At 46.7% G+C, this 20,656-nt stretch overlaps 1 protein-coding gene across 7 annotated transcripts in view; it reads left to right on the forward strand.

Moving 5' to 3' along the window:
* LOC135385788 (galactosylceramide sulfotransferase-like) overlaps positions 1-20,656 on the forward strand; it is a 435,824-nt gene that overhangs the window by 361,974 nt on the left and 53,194 nt on the right. For all 7 annotated transcript variants that reach the window (XM_064615301.1, XM_064615300.1, XM_064615302.1 and 4 more), the window contains one exon: positions 1,304-1,414. In XM_064615301.1, coding sequence (XP_064471371.1) covers positions 1,367-1,414 — 48 coding nt within the window. In that variant the 5' untranslated portion in view covers positions 1,304-1,366. The remainder of the gene's footprint in view (positions 1-1,303; positions 1,415-20,656) is intronic.

Here is a 20,656-nt window from a genome sequence, read left to right on the forward strand (position 1 = left end):
AGGGTGCTCCTTCCCTTTTTATTCTTCGTAGTATCGTACAGTCACAGTGCTGCTACTCCTCAAACAAGACAATCCTGTTCCGTCTTTGTAAGCAAAATCTGTCGCAGCAGGGTTTCCCCGAGAGTGTAGACAAACAGGTTTACCACCGACGCAGTCACATGACTTTCTCAATTTGCTATCTATTTTTGGGACATTCAGCACTTGAACGAAGGATAAGCCACGAACTTTCGCGTGAGTGCAACCAGAAAACGTTTATTGTGCTGTGACTGTGATTTCACCGTGACAAACATGTGACGTATGTGACACGCGACCGGTTGCTTTCTTTTCATTTTCTCCCGTTAACCATCATTTTCTTTCTTTCACTGGATGTTTAATTGAACTGGAGAAGCAGGCTCTCTCTTCCATCTATTTTCTCTATTTTGTTTTCTCTACACCAACCCAACGTTTATTCGTCGAACAGTCACACACAACAACACACTTTACAAGGGCAAGCCGGTTTTCGCCACCACCACCACCACCACCACCACCAACAACAACAACAACAACAACAACAACAACAACACTTCGTTTTAATGACGATCATTGAGGCGTTTCGTCCAGACTGCAATCACACACACATGGGTACATAATGAACACTGAAGACAAGCAAGTCCAGGAATGCGATTGGCTGAGACGCGGAGGCATGTTAACAATCCACTGTTAATATACTCGCTATGAAAAGTACTGCAAATAACTTTTCTCAAGAAAGTGGATACAGGAAAAGTAACTTGCAAAGATAAACTAGTTTTGTCAGGGTGTGTTACATGAAGGATTACAGGTGAAGGAAACGAAAACACGAAACATACTGCTATGAGAACTTCTAGCGTACTCCCAAATGCCACATGGAGAAGCTATGCAACCGCGGATAAAGCAGGAAATTTAAACCGCATCGAAAGTGTTTAGATGTGTAAATCGCACGAAATAAAGACCGCGTTTGCACGCAGAGACACGAAATGACTTTGAAGCGGTCAGGAAGGCCAGCGATATCAGCTTTCAGAGTCAGTACACGTACCGTCTGGCGAGGATTTTTTCATGCATATAAGCGTGCGAACACAGCGATAAATAATTATCTGTTCGTGAGCTAGGAAGGGATGCGAAGCCCTTGCAAAAAAAAAAGAAAAAAACATATCTGGTAACCAGTTTACTTCCTGCGATTGATTAGTTATCAGTGCATGAACATATGGGAATCTGCAAACTCCAGTGTATTTCTCTTTCGTGCGTTTCTAAAGCTACCGTCTCATGTGTTGGTTGACATCTCTTTCAGCTGTGGCTCAACGCATCGCTTCACCCAATGCCGTCTGCAGAACATAACCGGCGAGACTAGCAGATGACCGCCATGACATACGCACAGAATGGCTCAGCCCCACTTTTAAAGGTGAGCATTCAGTTTTTTGAAGATACCACGTGATTTGGCGTGGTTTGAACTATACTGTTAAATAACTAAGAAACAACTAAAAAAACTTAAAAACTGGGGGGGGGAGGTATGTTTAATGGAAAGCAAAGAAAAATGGAAATGTCACCCAGGCTAATGCCGGCTTGCTGTTCCAAAAAAGAAACTCAAAATAAACAAAAAAGAAGAAAGAAAGGGAGAAAATAAGGGGGGAAAAAGAAAGAAAAACAGTTAGTGCACTCTGGGTTTCCCGGGTTCATAATGGCGCAATGCTGCTTTTATATCCTTATGGCCATTATATACTTTCGTGAGCCCGGCTTCTGAAACCCCTACATTACTGAGTGATTTCTTTTAAATATTAGAAGTTGAAGATCATAAGCGTCCTGTACTTGCACAGCGTGCTCCTTGCAGCTGACGCATCAAGCACGCGTTTCGCGTGCAATGTCGAGACGTGCAGACATGTATCTCGCTTGCAAAGTATTATTTACGTTCTTGAGCTCTCGCCTGAGTGGTTCTGAGTAAGCGGGTGAGTGTATCATTGGCCGCGTGTCTATAATAACTACGTAGTTGTTGCCCCATCCCAAGCAGCCCGCCAATATTGGTCCAATATTGGACCCGTATGGGCCCATAATGGCTGCCAAGATTACCAATATTCGTCCAATATGGAGAGTGCAACCAGGTGGACGAATATGGGCTGCTCATATTGGCAAGCCCATTTTGCCGTATTGCGACAATATTTTCGTGATAACGCCGACGTGTAGTCAGTGTAATAATAAAGCATTTTCCTGCTTAATATCCACCACTGATGTTACTTCTCTCTTGTTTTAGCTTTTTTATTTCTGCAGATGATCTTACTGATCCACGTTGCATAGTATTACAAAAGCAACACTGCATCGCCGAAAAAACGAAGAACAGGTGCTGTGCTTCGTATATTGCCAACTGTAGGATGGGACAAGCGAAAGCTTCTTGCCCACATTACAATTCAAAAATAGTACTGCTCTCGCCCTAAAAACGAAGAGCAGGATCAACTAGTGCTAGGCAGGCAGTCGTATTGCAAACTGTAGGATGGTACAAGCGAAAGCTTGCCCACATCACATTTCACAAATAGTACTGCTCCCGCCCTAAAAACGAAGAGAAGGATCAACTAGTGCTAGGCAGGCAGTCCTACGGAACTGCGAATGCTAAACATCCCTCAGAAGCCTTCATTGGGATCGCAATATTGTGCGCACCAAAATTTCCAACCCGCTCCAAAGAAGCGAAACACTTTCGTGATAGTGACGGACATACGCCTCAGCAACTCACACTTCCTGCAGTAACTTGAAAGCACCTAGCTTTACAGAGGAGCCATCCCTTCCTGTCAGACATTGTGTTTTTTACTTGTCCTGACGCAATTCCGTTATTATTAGAGGACCCAGCGACATTTTAGCCCGCATGAAACGTCTGATCCGACTGTCGCGCATGCGCGTTAGTTGTAGGACGCGCGATTTCGCTCAAACGACCACGCTCTCAGTCGGTTCGACCCATGGGCACTGGCATCGCGAAGCAAGATGGCGGCGGCTTCCAGCAAGTGGAAAGTTGAGTTGTTGAGTTCTAGTGAATGTTATAATGGGATTGCCACGTATGTTGACTGTTTCGAACAATGTGTATCATCTGCGGCAAGTTTTGAATGTAACGACGTATTGAATTGGGCATTTCACACACTTCAACGTCCAATCTTGCCGTGTTGCTTGGGCATTTGTGCATCACGGGTACGTACCATTTTCTGCATTTTCAGTCAATATGGGGCGTACACGGGCAATATGGCCCATATTGCCCATGACCAGCCGTATGACCGCATGACCGTATCGCCAATGACCAGCCAATATGGGCCCAATATTGTGTGCTGCATCGGATATGAACTGCAGCAGCCAAGTACAAGAGTCTCCGTACAATGGCAAACGAGATTGCTCGCTAACTTTATGCGCAGGTATTTGCATTGCAACAGTGTATCATTTCCTTTACACACGGGAAGGTATGACTTGTCCCTTTGAATGGTAAACCGCTTTGACATCATTGATGGTGGTAATGATTGCCGAAAAGGCATCCGGACGCTCGCGTAATCGGTGGAAATCGAGTTCCAGCAATTCTAAAATTGTAGAGCTTCTTTGAACAGTCAACTCTCGTCTTTTTGTCCGATTGGTAACGACGTGTAGTGTTCTATTACGTTTCATTAGATACGGGGCCATGGTATGGTAAACGTTGCTTAAACGCGTGATCCGCCGCGAGGGACGCTAAAGGGTACACTAACGTGCAAAAAGTTGTCCTCGCGGAATGAACGATGCCGTTACCTTGACAGCAATACAAAAGGAACGAGATTCATCCGTTGCGCCGTTCGTGATTGATGCGCGAACGAAGCCGTCAGTCTGCACCTTCCCTCTTCTTTCCTTCTCAAGAACCGTGGCAATACGGTCTTGCCACCCCATTGGTCTCCTCAAACCATCTCCTGCGACGATTGGGCGAATCATTTGAGGAAATCAATGGAAACAGAGGTTGCACTGGTGCGACCAGTGAGGAAACCAATGGGAGGCCGCTCTGAATCATTGCGTTTCCTGACAACGAGAGAAGAGAGAAAGTGCAAACTGCCGGTTCCGTTCGCACACAAATCGCCATCGACACAACGTACCCTTTGTATTGTTGTCAAGGTAGTTCTTCTTTAAGCACGGGGTTTGGTGTACTGAGATAACGTTAGAGAACTTAATAGAGACAAAAGTAACCCACGGACTGCACCACCATCCATTATGATCATAGTTGTCTCGCGTCCTAAATGGAATTGTCATTATTATGATACATGGGAAAGTTGAGCTCAATCACTCTTTGAAAGTACCTTTACAGGACCGCTCTTTATGCTCTGTGTTTATTGTTTACCTATTTCCCTGCGCTCAAGGCATTACAAGCGAGGCCCTATCGGACAACCAATATTTACCCCCTAACGGAACCCGCTGTTCAAGCTGTGCGCCGACCCTCATGTATCAGGCCCAGGACCAATCAATATGCGCATATTTCATGGTCCACGCTGGAAAGACATCCACTAAAGAGGAGAAACTGTGAGAAACGCTGTAAGGTCTAATTACTCCCGCTGACCAGATTATCTCAGAGGAAACGACACAAATTGGCTTGGGGGGTGTATGTTTATTAAGAAAAAAGAAAGGTAAGCTTAAAAAGGAAAAAGGGCAAAGAAAAAAAAAACGGAAAGCCGATTGCTAAAACGTAGGTCTGTGCGAATAGTCATTTTAAAACCGTAGTGAATGCGACGCGAATAATTATAAAACTGAACCAAAACTAAGCGAATACTTGCATAATCAAACCCCACCGAATATCCTCTGGATGTACGAATAATGTCCTAACGGATTCGCACGTCCGATGGATATGTGGGTGATATCCATCAGACGTACGAATCCGTTAGAACATTATTCGTACATCCATCGCACAAGGGCCTACCTGGAAATGAAAGAGCCGACACACTAGCCAAGGAGGCTGCAAGGCTTCCTCCTACACTCCCCGCTATTCCAAGTAATGCTTAAGCACAAACTGCTATAAGTGAACATGTAGGGCGCTTTCACCCCGATGCCAGGACGGCGATGCAAACAGCTCCCCCCCTCTGCGTCACAGGGGGTTTCACAAGGGAAGAAACTTCGCTTCTAATCAGATTGCGAACTCGAAGCGCCAAGACTAAGGACGTCCTCTGCATCGCAGGACGAGGTAAAGATGCGCTGTGCAACACCTGTGATGTCGAGGAAAATATAGAACATATCTTGCTTAACTGCAGAACATACGAACAGCAAAGGAAACGCCAAAGGGAAAAAATGAGGAACCTAGGTCACCCAGACCCCCTTCTGGAGTCACTCATTTACCCTACTGGACCAATGTCAACGCGGCGGGCAACACAAATCATAGTCCTAGATTTCATGAAGGAGAGTAACCTCCTAGGTATTCTCTGACAGTAAAGAAGAAATAGACAACACTGTGAACTGAGTTACCAACAACCTATGATAACTGCGAACATCGAACCTGTGACCAACTGAAAGTGATTATGGTGAATTGTATGGTGTGAGCCGAAGGTGACCACCAGATGGCACAGCTTTGCAATGAAGGTAACAGGTAACCGAAGGTAAAGGTAACCTAACTTTGCAATGAAGGTAACAGCTCCATGTGTCGTGTGTCTAGTTGCTCTGTCCCGTTTCTTCTTCTTTCTTGCTTTTTTTCTTTTTCTTTCTCTGAGGCAACCTGCCGGCCGTCTCGGCAGGCAGACTGCCATCTCTTTCTTATTTTTTTATTTCTTAAGATAAACGAATTCCTCCCCCCCCCCCAGAGAATATTCGGTGTTGTTGGGGGAGCGAACACGAAGCGAAAACGCCATATAATATAAGCAAATCTATAACCCACCCACATAAATATACGGAGGGGGGGGGGATATGTTTATTAAGAAAAAAGAAAGGCGCAGCCAAGCGAAAACGAACAGCCGCGCCTCAGAATGACCTTCAGGTGGATCCAACAGTGCAGTTTTGGTTTTCGACGGCGTCTTGAGAACACTACCGCATTCAATACACTTCGAAGCACCTTCTCAAACCTTTGTAGGTTATCGACGAACACATATCCGGCGGAAACGGCATTGGTGTTTTTTGTTTTGTTTTCATAGCTCTGCAAGAAAAAGAAAGAAAGGTGTGTGTGTGTGGGGGGGGGGGGGGCATTCACCGCACACTAACTGCTACTAGAGTCACAAAATAGGGAGCAGAGTAGCGACAGTGAGTCACGCCGGCGAACGAACCCGCCATCTTGAGTCAAGCGCGGCTACGTCGCCTAGCAATGGGACGCCAATCTCCCCTTTCTCCGGTGGAGAACAACGCGCAGTCCAGCTAGCTCGCAGGCTAGCAGGCTGACAGCGCCGCAGAAGCAGCACTCTCGTATCGGAAACGGACCCGTATTGTTCTGCTGAGAGGAGACCGCCGTTCCATTCTGCGACGCCTAGTGACACCCCTGGCTTCCGCCAACGGACAACCGACATTCTTCCCCCCTCTATGTTGAACAGAGTTGATCCCACGCTCGGTTTCCGCATGCCACGAAACACCTCTCGTCAATATGCTGCATTAATCCACCGAATGCGCCTCGATGTGGCCTTTACAGCTCAGTGGCGTTACCGCTTGAGGCAAGTTGACTCTCCCACCTGCTGCCACTGTGGTGCTCTTGAGGATCTGGAGCACATTCTTCTTCATTGCCCTCACTACGAACCTTCCCGAACCACACTCTCCGAGTCTCTTCGTCAGCTGGACTCTCGCCCTTTCTCCCTCTCGAAATTGCTTGGTCCCTGGCCCAATCCAGCCCAGCAACGCTCTGCGCTCAAAGCTCTTCTGACATTTCTGGACACCATCGGACTTCGATCGTTATTGTGAAGGGGCTCGTTATTTTATTCCCCCCATTCCATCCAGCAAAGGGGTAGAGTATCGCCTGTGGCGATGAAACTCCCCACTCTCCAAGGTCGAAAATAAAGTTGTTGTTGTAGAAGACGATATCTCCCAGCAGCTCCTCCACTGTCAGCGTCACCATCATCACCGGGCCGTGCTCTGGCAATACCTCTCAGAGCTTGGGTGCACGGACGGACGGACGGACAGACGTTTCTCTCGCGACACTCCTTGACCCCGTGCAGCGAGCTAGTCAGTGGAGTGTCACAAAAGCGGTGCTCCGCTTTCTGCGTGATACGAACCTCCTGGGCTTCCCGTGAGCCGGGTGTCTTTTTTTCTTTTTCTTTATTTATTATTTATTGATTATTATTTATATTTGTTATATTTATTATTATTTATATTTGTTATATTTATTATTATTATATTATTATTTATTTATTTGTCTTTTTCTTATTTCTTTTTTCTCTCTTATTTATGTTTTTTTTGTTTGTTTGGGAATAGCAAGTCGGCGTGCTGCATGGCTGACCTTTCCCCCTTCCTTTTTTTCTTTTTCCTTTTTCTGCCAATAAATCTCCCCCGGCCCCTATTTAGAGACTCTAAAGGCGCAGATATAGTCCGATGTAACTGTGCTGCGCGTACACGCGCTGCACAGTTGGCTACGCCGGGGGAAATCACAACCTCTATAGTCTAGTGGCAGGCGCGGCCGGCGGCATTCAACGCGCTAGGACGTCGCCCGCGCAGAATAGAACATGTTCTATATTTCGCCGACCCTGGACGCACAGTCATATCAGCGCAGTCGCAGTCGCGCTGCTGCAGTCACAGCGACTTTGCGCATGCGCAACGGTCGCAGGCCACTGCTGACGCGCGTCTGACTATAAACGCATATTTCCCGGATCGCTTTGCTTGGCGTGTCTGACTTCGGCTGTCGCTGACTGCGACACCAAAAACGTTGGACTATATCTGCGCCTTAACTGCTACGAGAGCCGAATAGCAGAAAATGAAAGCAACGCAAAATACGTCAACTTCGCCGTGTCCTAGCTCTTAAGCGAGAAGGGAGCGTGGAGTGATACCGCTTCACTGTATAGTTTAAGCAAGGTTTAGCAACCCAGAGAAGCTCCCTCTGCTAAGAGACCCATGCAAGGTGTCGCGGATGTGTGTATGAGTTTTCGGACACGGATGTTCGTACGACGCAGCGCGCACCATTGCACGTATAAGAGCCACCGGAGCATGGACAGTACAAAATTGACACACACACACACACACACTAGTTTTAATAGATGCCACGTCGCTTGCGGCGTTTTCGACTCTTTCGTGCGGAGATTCGAAATTTGAATCGGTAACACAATTATACGCTTCCGCATTCGAAAAATTTGAATATCCACACGGCCCTATAGTAAAAAGGCTTTGTTTCACCGCAAATTGATACAAAATGCGTTATCGCATAGACCACAAATCTTCTGCGGGGCTTGTTTACGGAGCTTGTTTGCCGCGCGTGTGTGTGGGGGGGCGATTTGTATTTGCATGCACGACTAAGTGGGATGATTTACGTGTGCCCAACAATACGTGAGAATATTAGTCGAAAATGCTACGAGGGTTTTAACGCAGTAATTACCATGTTCAGTATTGTTTCGCTTCGTCCCACACAAATCAAGCTGTCATTGGTACTATAATGGGTGTTCGTCAGTGGCTGTTTTTGTTACCTGTCATGAATCGTCATGGGGGGTCACTGCAATCGTCCGATGCACCCCGTGCAGTGCATCCCGCGGTGATTTTGTATTTTCAGTTGTTTTTGCTCTTCGACACAACAGTCGCCTCGTACTTGAAATGCGGTCTATCGCTGCTTTTACTACACCCATCTAGACTATACCTCGTCAACTCCTGTTTCGCTGACGCGAAAATGACGGCGATTCGATTTTACGTGCGCACGTTCGCGTGAGAGGCGAATGCAATTATAATTTATGCGCTTCGAAACGCTGACGATAGCGCATTTGTGACTCCCTTGATCTTAGATCAAATTACAGCCTTTTTCAGTGGAACGCCGGGTGATAATATCGAAAATGGTTACGGGCATACGTCACTCCGTTGAACTTGATCAAAACGAGACATCCGATTTTGTGCAGGAATACCTGTACCGTATGGCCTTTCTGAGGAATTATTTTGTGGAGTGATAAGGTACGCTGATGGAAAACATCATGTGGACGCTACCCCTTTTTATAATCGCATTATTTTTGCATGAATTGCACCTAGTGAAGACACAACATAATAGCTTATATTCTGTTGCACAATACTCGTAATCGGGTGGTGGTGATGGAACTGCTTGCCGTTGTCGGACACGCTCAGGCTGTCACGACTATCGCAGGGGAGGACTGTGCGTCCTGGGCCGTCTTCACAGGGAACTGGGCCGACATTTGTCTTAAAGCGTCTGAGGAAGATCCAGTAAAGGCACCCAGACAGCACAGCCGGCGCTCGGATTCGAACCCGGGTCACATCCCAGTCTCGGCGTTGAATATCATCATTGTAGCCACTAGACCACGGGAGCTGGTAATTGGGTGTTGGTGGTGGTGACGAAAACCGGCTTGCCGTTGTTGGCCTCACGTAGGTGGGCTGCGTCACGACTGTAGCCAGGATGGCATGAGATGGTGTGATAACAGGTGAAGGAATTATGACGGCCGAAAATAATCCGAAATATGCGTTGAGGTACTTGATTGCCCAGAGAGAGAGAGAGAGAGAGATACATGATGACGATGATACGTGGATGACTTCCGCTTGATTGCCCAATCGGTGCCTGCTTATCCTAGTTCTAGAGTGGCTTGTCTCACTCTGCTACGAACATCGCCGTGGCCGTCGTTATTCTTATTATGATTCTTCTTATTATTATTATTATTACCGTAATCATCATCGGAAACCCACCATACTCCCACTGCCAGACACATATAGTAGTATGTATATGACGGCGTCTCCCCTTTTCCATCGCAGAAGACAAACGTCTTATTCGTTCACGGCAGAAATCTGAGCCTTATGCCTCTCTGGGCAATACCGTTCGAAAAACCAGCGGCCATAGCGATACCAGGATACATCTTCACGATGTGCAAGAACAGCAAACACGCAACCGCTATCTGCAAACCGCACTGAAGGGAATGATAACGGGGCTTGGGTCGCGCTTCTGAAGGAACTTCATGAAAACGCATCCGGCCGGCCTTTATCGAGCGGTATTTAGGAATTAACCCAATTAGACCCACAGAACTTACCCGGTTTGCTTTATGAGATAAGCAACCTCATCCAGGTTTTTGCCACTCTAATTACTGCATTAAACCTCTCATTTTGTTCGCATGGACCGCGGCAAGTTGACTACAGTTTGCTGTGGGAACGGAAGCAACTGTAAAATTTGTTTCTAAGCACTCTGCATTATCCAACAACAACAGATAAATTAATGATGATGAAAGGGGAAATTCGCTACATGAGGTGTGGCCCGCTACTCCAAGGCACAATGGACAGGGTGAGATGTGTCAAGATGATGAGGCGATGAACGACGCTGAATAGGTGTCGACAGTCAGTGGAGTCAGTGAGACATCAACAGAACGCTAGGCAAACACACACGCACGTACACACACAGCACACAGGTACGCAGGCACATCATAGAGTAGAGAGGAGACCGGTGTCCCGGAGAAAAATCTTGAAATACTGAAGAGCTTGGCGATGGTCGATCTGGTTAGACCAAGGGCCGAGGATGGTTGCCAATGTGAATGGTGCGGCCGCAATCGATTGCAGGCGACACTGCGGAGCTGCTCTTTGGGAGGTGTAAAGATGGCATTCGAGAAGCACATGCTTGGTATATCCGCATGCTCGGTATCGTTTGCATTATCCGAGTTGGAACTTAACACTCGCTAAACTGATATCCACAGCCCAGTGGAAGCGAACAGCCTTGTAACGAAGGGGACGACATAATGTTACAGGACAACCGGTATAGCTAACGCCATCGTATGGTATCCTGACATATACGAAATTTGAGAAAGCATTGCGTAACCTTCACGCTCAGTGGGAAAATCGTCTTATTAATGACACTCGTCACTGCCATTGCCTGCGTGCTCGACTACACAGGTACGTGTTAGTTATAAAGCCATAATTTCTGCGCACATCTGACTTTCCTACACTGTGATTGGCCCTCTTAAGTCGCAATGAAAACAAAAGGTGTGAAAGCAGCGTCAGATATGCGAGGAATTATTCCATTACAAAGCGGACAAAGCCCTGGATTACAATGGCAGCCATCGATCATATAGCTCTCCCAGCGAACTTTGTACTCGAGAACAGCCGTGACCCTCCCTCGTGTTCTTTTGTTTTCCTTCCCTTCAGCTTTCTTTTCCCCTGTCACTATAAAAATAATGTATGTTTACTCTTTCCTTTTTCTGATTCTCCGTGAAGAGGATAGTGTTCTGAAAACATATTTTTCCCTTTTCGATAGCGTAGTTAGTGATCGCTATGTCAGCGCTCGAATCCCCACGTCACGCCCCCCCCCCCCCCCCGGGAGGTTAACTGGAAGGGTGAGATAAGCTTAAACGTTCACTAAAGAAAAAAAAAAAAGTATCCTCGCGGAATAAATGATGTCGTTAAAACGACAACGATACAAAAGGAACTGGATCGACACATTCGTTGCATCGTTCGTGAGGGGCTTTCGCATCCGGAACCCGGTCTATGAAACCCATACCACTGTGTTCGGCATCGACCGACAATCTACCTGGTTAATTTTTTCGTCCGAAAAGTACTTAGATATTACATAAACAAATTTTCAAGATCAGCGCTGCTTCCGCGGCCGAAGAGGCTCCGGCGGCGGGACGTCACTCCCTAAGACTACGTCAACACTCGCGCCAACTTTCTCCACCAACTATGACCAACTTTGGTGTTGGTCTGAGTCGGCCTACACCACCGACCACGACCAACTCAAGTTGCTCCGAATCGTTCGTCCACCGAAAAGTGCATAGAGTCGATGCATATGTGTTCGAGGCAATCAACGAGAGCAGCATTGCCATGTGAATCCCGATGGCGTGATGGGATTTCGTTCGTGCCGTACTGCCTGGCATGGGTTCAAATCCTGCAGGCGTATAGCTGATAAATATTCTTTAAAAAATATCTATATATATACTTCACACAAACATATCAAAAGGTATTTTTTGAAGAGATGATTTTTTGGCGAAGCAAACTGTCTTAAGCTTAAATAGTGGGAAGAAAAAAAAAAGCCATCGGTTGAGTTTGAACCCACACCCTCCGATCGCCGAAAGTGATTTCGACGTTTCGATCCGTCTACCCATCCGTCTGCTTGCAAGCAAAGGGTGATGTATACCTTGCTCGTAACTTCGCATCTTTTTTGTCATTGCTTGGCGTCTGTGCTAGGCGCTGGTGCGAGACAATTAGCGACAAGCACGTGGCGCTGAGCACGGATAAGCTTGGCTACACGCTCCTTCGGAGTTAGGATTTTGATCGCCACTGGGTCGCAAAGCACAAACCTTGAAAAAAGAAAAAGTGAGACAATTAAGATGAGCACGGCGAGCGAGGCTTTACAGAAAATCGTATGCGTTTTCGAGTACTATTTATTAATTTACTTGAGAGTTTTATTTCACATACGCTTCTTCATTTTATATAACTGGAAAAAAGAAAAAGTCTTCTTTCCGGACACTGGGAACACGTAAGCCTCAAAAAGGAGAGAGGCTGTGCCGGCCCGAATCTTTAACTCGCACATAGCAAGCGCGCGTCAGCGTTAATTTCTATGGTGGCGCACTCCAAGCGTTACGCGACGGCTCGTGAAAAGCGTTTTGGTTGGCCGGGATTTCGAATAAACGTCACGATTGGTTTTCGCGAGAGAGCTCATGGGAAATCAAGAAGTAGGTGACGCTTATTATTTTTATACTTATTTATTTACTACTTTTTATTTTATTGCTTTTATTTTATTTGTTACTTTTTCGGAATATCAACGAGTTGACGATCGGGCTGCACACTGATCTCGATACATAGAGAGGCTCGGACAAAAGCAGGGACACACACAACAAACACAGCGACATTTATTAGGACATGGCCCAGCTGATATCCGTAAAAACCGGCGGAGCTTAAGCACGAGGGAACGGGAAGTATCTGGCGGGTAAGGTTCAGGGTATTGTGACGACATCTGAGTGTAAATGATCGCGGCCTGTGTGAAGAAGGGCAATCTCCACAAGTGACCTTGGTGCTCCAGGGGGCAACGCCCCCACCCTTTCTGTACGATCATGGCGTTACCCTCGTCGCAATTTCAGTAGGCTCTCGTAACAGGGTGCGGTGTATATCACATGCAGGTGCAATAACGCTGCTGTCGTGGGAAACAGGTCGACAACCTTGACGTTCCTCGAGATGACTAACCACCTCCGAGGGCGCAGACATCATACTGACAGCACGTTCTCGAAGCCGCTCATTTAGACAACAGCCAGTCTATCCAACCTATCAAGGCCCGCATTCTGATGAAACGGAGTACTCAACATTTTATTTGCCATGCCGTCACCTTGGCAGCGATACAAAAGGTACGGGATTGATCCGTTGCATCGTCAGCCTCCCTCCGAGCTAGCCTTCCTCAAGAGGACGACGAGACGACGACTAATGTGGTCACGAAGGTGCGGCCGATGTAGGCGAGGTTCTGTGTCCCGGATGTTGCCCGCCCAGACGACGGGGACCTGTTCGTGTCCGACGAGTTCGAGCAGTTCTTGTCTACGTACGGGATCAGTCATTTCACGTCAATCCCGTATTACCCACAGAGCAACGGGCAAGCCTACCACACGGTGCATACATCAAAGGCGTTTCTTGCCAAAGCTGCCAACATCCGTGACGCAGTCCTTGCTCATCTATAGAGACACGGGTTCTGCAGGTGTCCCCAGTGGAGCACCTAATAGGTCTGCGGTCAAGTCCAATGTTCTTAGAAGACCCTGGGCCCTCGTACGAGCTTGGTGCACGCATAAGAACATATGGGAGGCGGTATCGCAGGACGCAGACATCGGAAACGTACGTTGATGACCTGAGTCATACATTGTTCAAGTGAATGAACAAGAAGAAGTACGAGTCGGTATATCCCGGTGGAACCCAAGGCAACACGACGCGAGCAAGCGGCTCCACATCAAGGGACACTTCTTCGTCAAAGAGATCCGGCTCACGAAGTCCAGACAGCTGGACTGTGACCAGGTCAGGGATGTTGTTGAACAACGTCATGTTGTTCACAACATCCGGAAGAAAACAATAAGAGGTCGCCGATTCAATGAAGACTGGAGAAGCGCGACGAGACAAATGAGAGTACGGCAACGAGGAATGTTTTCCGTGTCTTGTGTGCTCGTTTTCCCTTTGTTTTCCTTTGCGTTCTTTCCGCACTTTACGGTTCTTTGTGGCAGACAAACCGCCCTATACTTCAAAGGGTGCGGCACAGGAATGCTTTCGTTAGCGACAGGATCTTTGAGAGAAGCGCATCCGATCACAAGAACAGTATTTCGAAGTAGACAACTTGTCGTCGTTCACGGCCCACTTGAAGATCTACCGTTGTCTGAGTGCAGAACACAGGCGATATCGTGTCTCAGTGACTGCCTCGATATCATCCTGGGAAGGCAGTCTAATAAGAATATCGGTAGCGTAGAATTGTATTCTAAAAGCAAACATGCCATTGCCTGTCTTCCAGCCTGCTTGCAAAGGCATTAAAGTAGCACAGAAGTCATTTTTAACACTCAGTTTTCTTCCTATAAAGGCCAGTAAGATGCACCATGCGAAGTAATTCACACCACACAGCCATAATTATCGCGGAAATTGAATTTAAAATACGCCGCAAAAAGCGACCGTGCGCAACGGTGGTGAAGAGCAGTACCAGCCTGTGATCTGCCTGGAACCTCGCGCTGACGCTATAAAGAGAACGCTCGCTGATTGGCCTAGAGAAATGTTGTCTGCTACTCCGCTGTCGTCTGCTACTCGGCTGTTCGGGGTTCTGATAAAGCCTTTCTCCTTGCTCGGTAATGCTTCGGCCGCTCCTTCTATCCCCAATTCTCCGGGAGAACTGGCAAAACAGGTTTACGGCGGCAAAGGGACAAGGCGCTGACCCCCACTGACCGGCGAACCAGAACGCGTTCTCCTTATACCGTCATCGGTGACGTGGCATCATACCTCCTCATCCTCGTTATAGCTGGAGTGGCGAGCGGAGCTATGTTTATGTGAGTTTTTTTCTGGGAAACAAATTGCACACATCAAAACCTTTCGCGCTATTCGGTATAATGACACACACACACACTTCCATCAGATGTCTTAATCTGAATTTTTTTTTGGATGGCCCTCTGTACTCCTTTAAGCAAAACGATCAACTGATTGACTTTCCCGACGATATATGCCGCAAGTGAGTGTTTACTTAACATTTTGAGTACGTACAGGGTTTTTGCCTTCTTGGTTCTTTGCCTTCTTGTTTTCTTTCGTTTTCCTGTGTCATTGTGTTTTGTGTTCTTTTTGTTATTTGTGCCCTGGTACAGCATCGATTACCCCAAAGGTGACCTTATTTCCCGGCTGTTTTCATATGGGGGAGTGGACGAGCTGCCGAGCACACGAAACGAAAGGATCACAACGAAAGGACTAAAGTACCAAGAAGGGGGAGAACAGCTAGAAGGGGCTTGTCTTAACCACCTTTCAAGTCTTTTACCTCTGAGCACGTGGAATTAGGTGATTCATATTATGCACTGGTGACTCGGTGCATGGGCCAGTGGTCAGTGCTGACCTTCTTGTCCGTTTTGTCTTTGAGGGATATACGGAGACCATTCGGTAAGGTTGCCGTATGAATTTTTGTTAACTTTCAAAGCGCGAGGTTGAAAAGTACACGAGCTTCGCCGGGGCATGGACGACGAAGAGGTCACGTAACGGCAGTCTTAAAGTATACCCGAGGATGCGGGAACTGTTTCTGAGGTACGACACAGCTATGCCTTCAAATGTTTACCCTTGCTGGCAATGTTTTTTTGTGAAACAGAGGAAGGAATTTTGAAATCCAGTTGCTACCAAATCACCCACGGCCCCGGCTCTTCTCTATGACCGGAACTTTTTCAAGTATTTGATACTCTACTTTAAATACTTTTATTTTCGAGTACTTTGTACTGTATTTTAAATTACATTCTGCCCATAGTATTTCGTCTCTTATTTAAAATACATTCTTGCGGTATTTTGTACATGTCTGGTTTGTTGTCGTCCTTTTGCTGCCCTACTTTTCTTGGCTATGCGTCTCCAACCACGTGACCATATCACCTCATGAAAGAATCAGCAATTGAGATTGCCCGGGTTATCGTTTGGTTATTGCGACATTAGCATTCTTCTTTTGGTAACTTGACTAATGGCCCTAAACTGGTTCAGGTGGTCAAAATCAGTAAAACAAAAACAAAAATTAACACTAAGTTCAAGAACATCATGGAATCGGTGTTTGAAATGCGTTTTAATTGTATGTTGTCTGCATGGTGGCGTGTTATTGCCGAGCGATCTACCTGCCGGTAATGCATGGCATGTTGCTCAGGACAGGGTGTAGTGCGTCCTGGGCCGACTTCACAGGGGCTTGTACCAACATGTGCTTTAAAGCGTCTGAGAAAAATCTAGAGACAGCACAACACAGCCGGTGCTGGTTGGCGTGTTGTAACGAGATAATAATGTACACGCGCAGCTGGCCGCCGCTCTACATCACCTTCTTCCCTTCGCTCGAACCACTTTTCACATCTCACTTTCATTTTTCGCTTCTCCTTTATTCAACTTACTCGAAACGTGTTTAAATATTCACTTATAAGTTTTCTTTTTCCAGAAATATCTACTCGGTTTCATCAATTTCCCGCCCATATTGACGACACAAACGACAATCGACAAGCGCTGACCATCGCGTCACAATTTCCGCTGCTACTCCACTTTGTGATGTCCCGGATGATTTTACTGGCCTCTGGGCGACGTGATATAGAGCGAGATTGTCTTTATTTTACCATTGTCATGCAAATAGCGTCTTCCGCTTTTCTTCCGCGTGTTTTTCTCCTCGCTCTTCGCTGCACTCAGACACCGTGCATATTTTTTCCAACTACGAAATGTGTGGAGCCGTTTCTCTTCTGATATCTTCGTCCTAGAGTATTCATAGCAGTTTCATTTTACTGCCCGGACGACCTGACAGGGCGTGAGACTGCAGGCAAGGTGGCTATCGCGTCCCTATGCCGTCCTCTTCCTTTGCCGGGGATCGATGTTAGCAGGGAGGGCGTGTCTCACGCCGGCGCCATTGCCAAGAGGGAGTATACGGATGCCTCTCGTCTGCACGAGAGAACACGATGCCAAAGAACCCCTTCCGGTGCCTTCGTTGGGTTACCAGTCGGAAAGGTTGGGGGTTTTTCGTAAGCCTTGTGGCAACATGTGTGGGCGAAATTGTACTCGCTTACGACCATGCAAGCGGATGTTTACGACCTAGTCACTCGAACCCATATTGTGCTGTGTGCATCCCATGTGCGAACGTGCCCAGAGGGCTGCTGTTCGGCTAGAACATTGATCAAAGTTCCTTTAAAAGTGCCTATGATCTCTTCCCTTCTTTCGGAAATAAAACGTTCGTTTTATCCCCAAGCTATGAGCGTGAGGTGATGCTTGTTTTTTCGTTCTCTGCTAAGCTCAGGCGCCCCTCGACCCTCTGCGCTATAGACACACAAGATGCAAAGGACGTTAATTACCATTACTAGAAACAGTAATGACAAACTGCGGTTTGGATGGTATGACGTGATAAACTGTACAACGATGTGTTTTTGCAGTTATCGGTAAATTTAGAAGCAGCGAATGTCGCACTATTTTTGTATGCTTCTCCGTGCGAAAGGAAGCACATGCTTTTTGTTTTCACTGTCCTTGTTTTTTAATTGAGTATCAATACTTCCTGCGGCTTCATGCTAAACCAGAATATACGTAACTTTCAGAAGTTCAGAACATTTGCGATCGTTATTTTATTATTATTTTTTTTTATATAACTTGCTGCATAGAGTACACAGAAGGACCGTATAGGACATCAGGCTTCGACAAACACAGAAAAAAAAATACTTTTTAGTCGTCGTATTATACTTCGGTATTATACCACCACCAAAAGGTGGTTTAAATTGTGTGTCCCGTGATATCAATCAGCTAGGCAGCACCAGGATATAAGAGATGGTAATGAATTTTACATGAAACTCTATGATGAGCAGGCTTAGTGTAATGATTGATAAGGATGAGACAACCGCTGCTTTAGAAATGCGATTTGAACCTGCAAAGGAGATCAGGTCTGGGGCCTTTTACTCAACGAGTGGACGGAAATGAATTGCAATTCAGGGGATACCGATTCGCGGACACTGGGGGTAACGAGCGACCGCATAGCCGATAGCATTTAGTCGCAACAACACATTCCAGCCATCACTTTTTTATGAATAATACGTTGCTGATAACGACTATTGCTGTATCCGCTGAATATGAATGACAATATAAAAAGGATGGAGTGTTCCTGATGATACACTCCATGCGATGCTGTTGAGGAAGTGCTGTTAGAAATCAAACATGAGGTGCCATAATAAACCCGTTTTCCCTCTCTTTTTAGTCACTTTCTCACAGGTGTTGCGCAGTTTTTTACGATTGCGGCTCAGATCGCACTAGCCCCCATGGGCGAATAGTCGTAGGCAGTAGTACAGGAGGGATCAATCTGTAGAAAACACGGGGATTGCCGTCAGGACGCCAGTGAACTACAGTCCGGGATAGCCGAAAGAAAAAGCGACAAAAAGAAAGCTTCTGTAAAGCGGGCTTCGCCACAATAAGATACTTTGCGCGGAGAAGCCAGCTTTAGGTTGCGGTATCTCTATACTACGGGCCGCTACAAAGTATCATTATCGGCGATCCAGCCCATGTTTGTATTGCTGCATTCTGCCTGCGGGGTCATCACGTAAATGCTGCTTTCGATCTCGATTTTCTTCAGTCTCAATTTCCTTTGTAATTTCCTCCGTGCGCGTTTCTGCCCCCCACGAAGACATGGGAAGACATGCGCTTTAAAACGCTGCTGCTTGAAGAACTGAATTGATTACGAGAGCTTAGGTTCCAGTACTACGGCACAGGATTTTAAACACAAGCGACAAAAGTATGAAAGCATGTGAAGGACATGCCACATTTTTCTATTCCTTCTTAGCACGGCGAAAATAACCGTGGCTATCAGCCATGCATGGACGCGTACTCGTGACATAACGCTGCAAGAAGGAGAGGGAGACATGCGGATCAGTATGGTGTCCTGGGCCGACTTCAGGTCGAACTCCGCCGACCACCCGTCTGGGAAGCATTGGGGAAAACCCATGAAAAACCTGAGTCATCACAGCCGCTGCTGAGTTACGACACCAGCACACTTAGGCCGGTTTCACACTAACGTTCCGTTTTACGCGTCCGTGCTAGGGGCCGCTTTTTTTCTCGGTGATCACCTGTGTGCTCAGCGTGTTCGAGACGTGTGGCCTGTTTCTTTTTTTGTTTTTTTTTTTTTTTTCACAGGCTTCACTCGGGTTCATGTAGGCCATCCACACTACCGTACTTCCTCGCGAGTGGTGTACTCGCGACGATAAATTTCCCCAATGTTCTTTTCTAAGCTATTTTCACGGAACTAACACGTCCTTAACTCTGTGTCTTTTATGGCTACACAGTTTCTCCTCCGTATCAATATAGAAATTTGAAGCGGAGAGAAAACTGACCAGCATTGCTCAGGGCTGCTATTCACACTGTCCGAGCCCGTGTGCCTGCTCCGTGGAAAAATACTGCATGTTCGTTTTTTACTCGTGTTCCTCGGGTATACCACGGCCCTTTCTAGATGCCTCTTTTGTCGCTTCCCGCTCCTCAACGATTTTGGGACGTTGAAATTTTGTTACCTTTCTGTTTCATGTCCATATTATGGTTGCTCCATTAGTGGTCATATCATGAATATTATAAACACGATTTTTGATATTTTTACGTGTGTTTTTATATGCACAAGTTAGTATATTTTTGCCTCTGTGTTGACAGAAGACTTCAATCAAAAACGTTCCTTGCTTGCAGTGTTTCTTGTCGTGAATCATTGGTCACAGTCACGACGGGGCAAAATTGACGCGGTGGGAAGGTCTGGGTGTCATAGCTTGAAATCACGGAATGGCGAAACGGCAGGCCGAAAAGACGGACCTTACAACTGTACAGAAACAGTAGAAAACTGGCATCACGCCTATTTTATAAGGCCGACCTGTCATTGAAGGTGGCTTACGTCAAAGAACACTCTCTTCCCCTTCGTTCGTCTCTCATTTTTATCAGCATCAGGATGCACATTCGGTTGTGTGAAAGGGCTCGTCTACACGGCGAGCTGAGTGCGTGAAGAAAACGGGCCAGAATAGGACACGCCGAGAGTTACTCGGCACCGACACGCGGGCCGCGAACAAACACGCGTGTGTGAATAGCACTATAGACTTTAATGGATCTATTTCCCGCCCGTGAAAAAACACGGACGAGAAAAATGTTGAAAAAGTAGTTGATCCGCGAAATGCAGATAGCCTGTCCGCTAGGCCGCTAGGTTGGTCATGGTACTTCCTGTGCCAAAGGTGACATATGACAAGCCAACCTAAGTCGTTAAAGAAGAAAACAATACGAAGGGCTTCTCTCAAACCAAAACAGTCACTGTTGCAAATATCGGCGGCTGTCGTCCTGAGGCCCTTCCCTTAACATCTGTCCAACGAAAGTCGTGTTCAACTTAAGAAGGGAAATAAATCTAGTCCGTCGGCTCTCAAAATATTACTGCGCCGCGGAC

This window comes from Ornithodoros turicata, chromosome 2 (genome assembly GCF_037126465.1).
Source record: "Ornithodoros turicata isolate Travis chromosome 2, ASM3712646v1, whole genome shotgun sequence".
NCBI lineage: Eukaryota > Metazoa > Arthropoda > Arachnida > Ixodida > Argasidae > Ornithodoros > Ornithodoros turicata.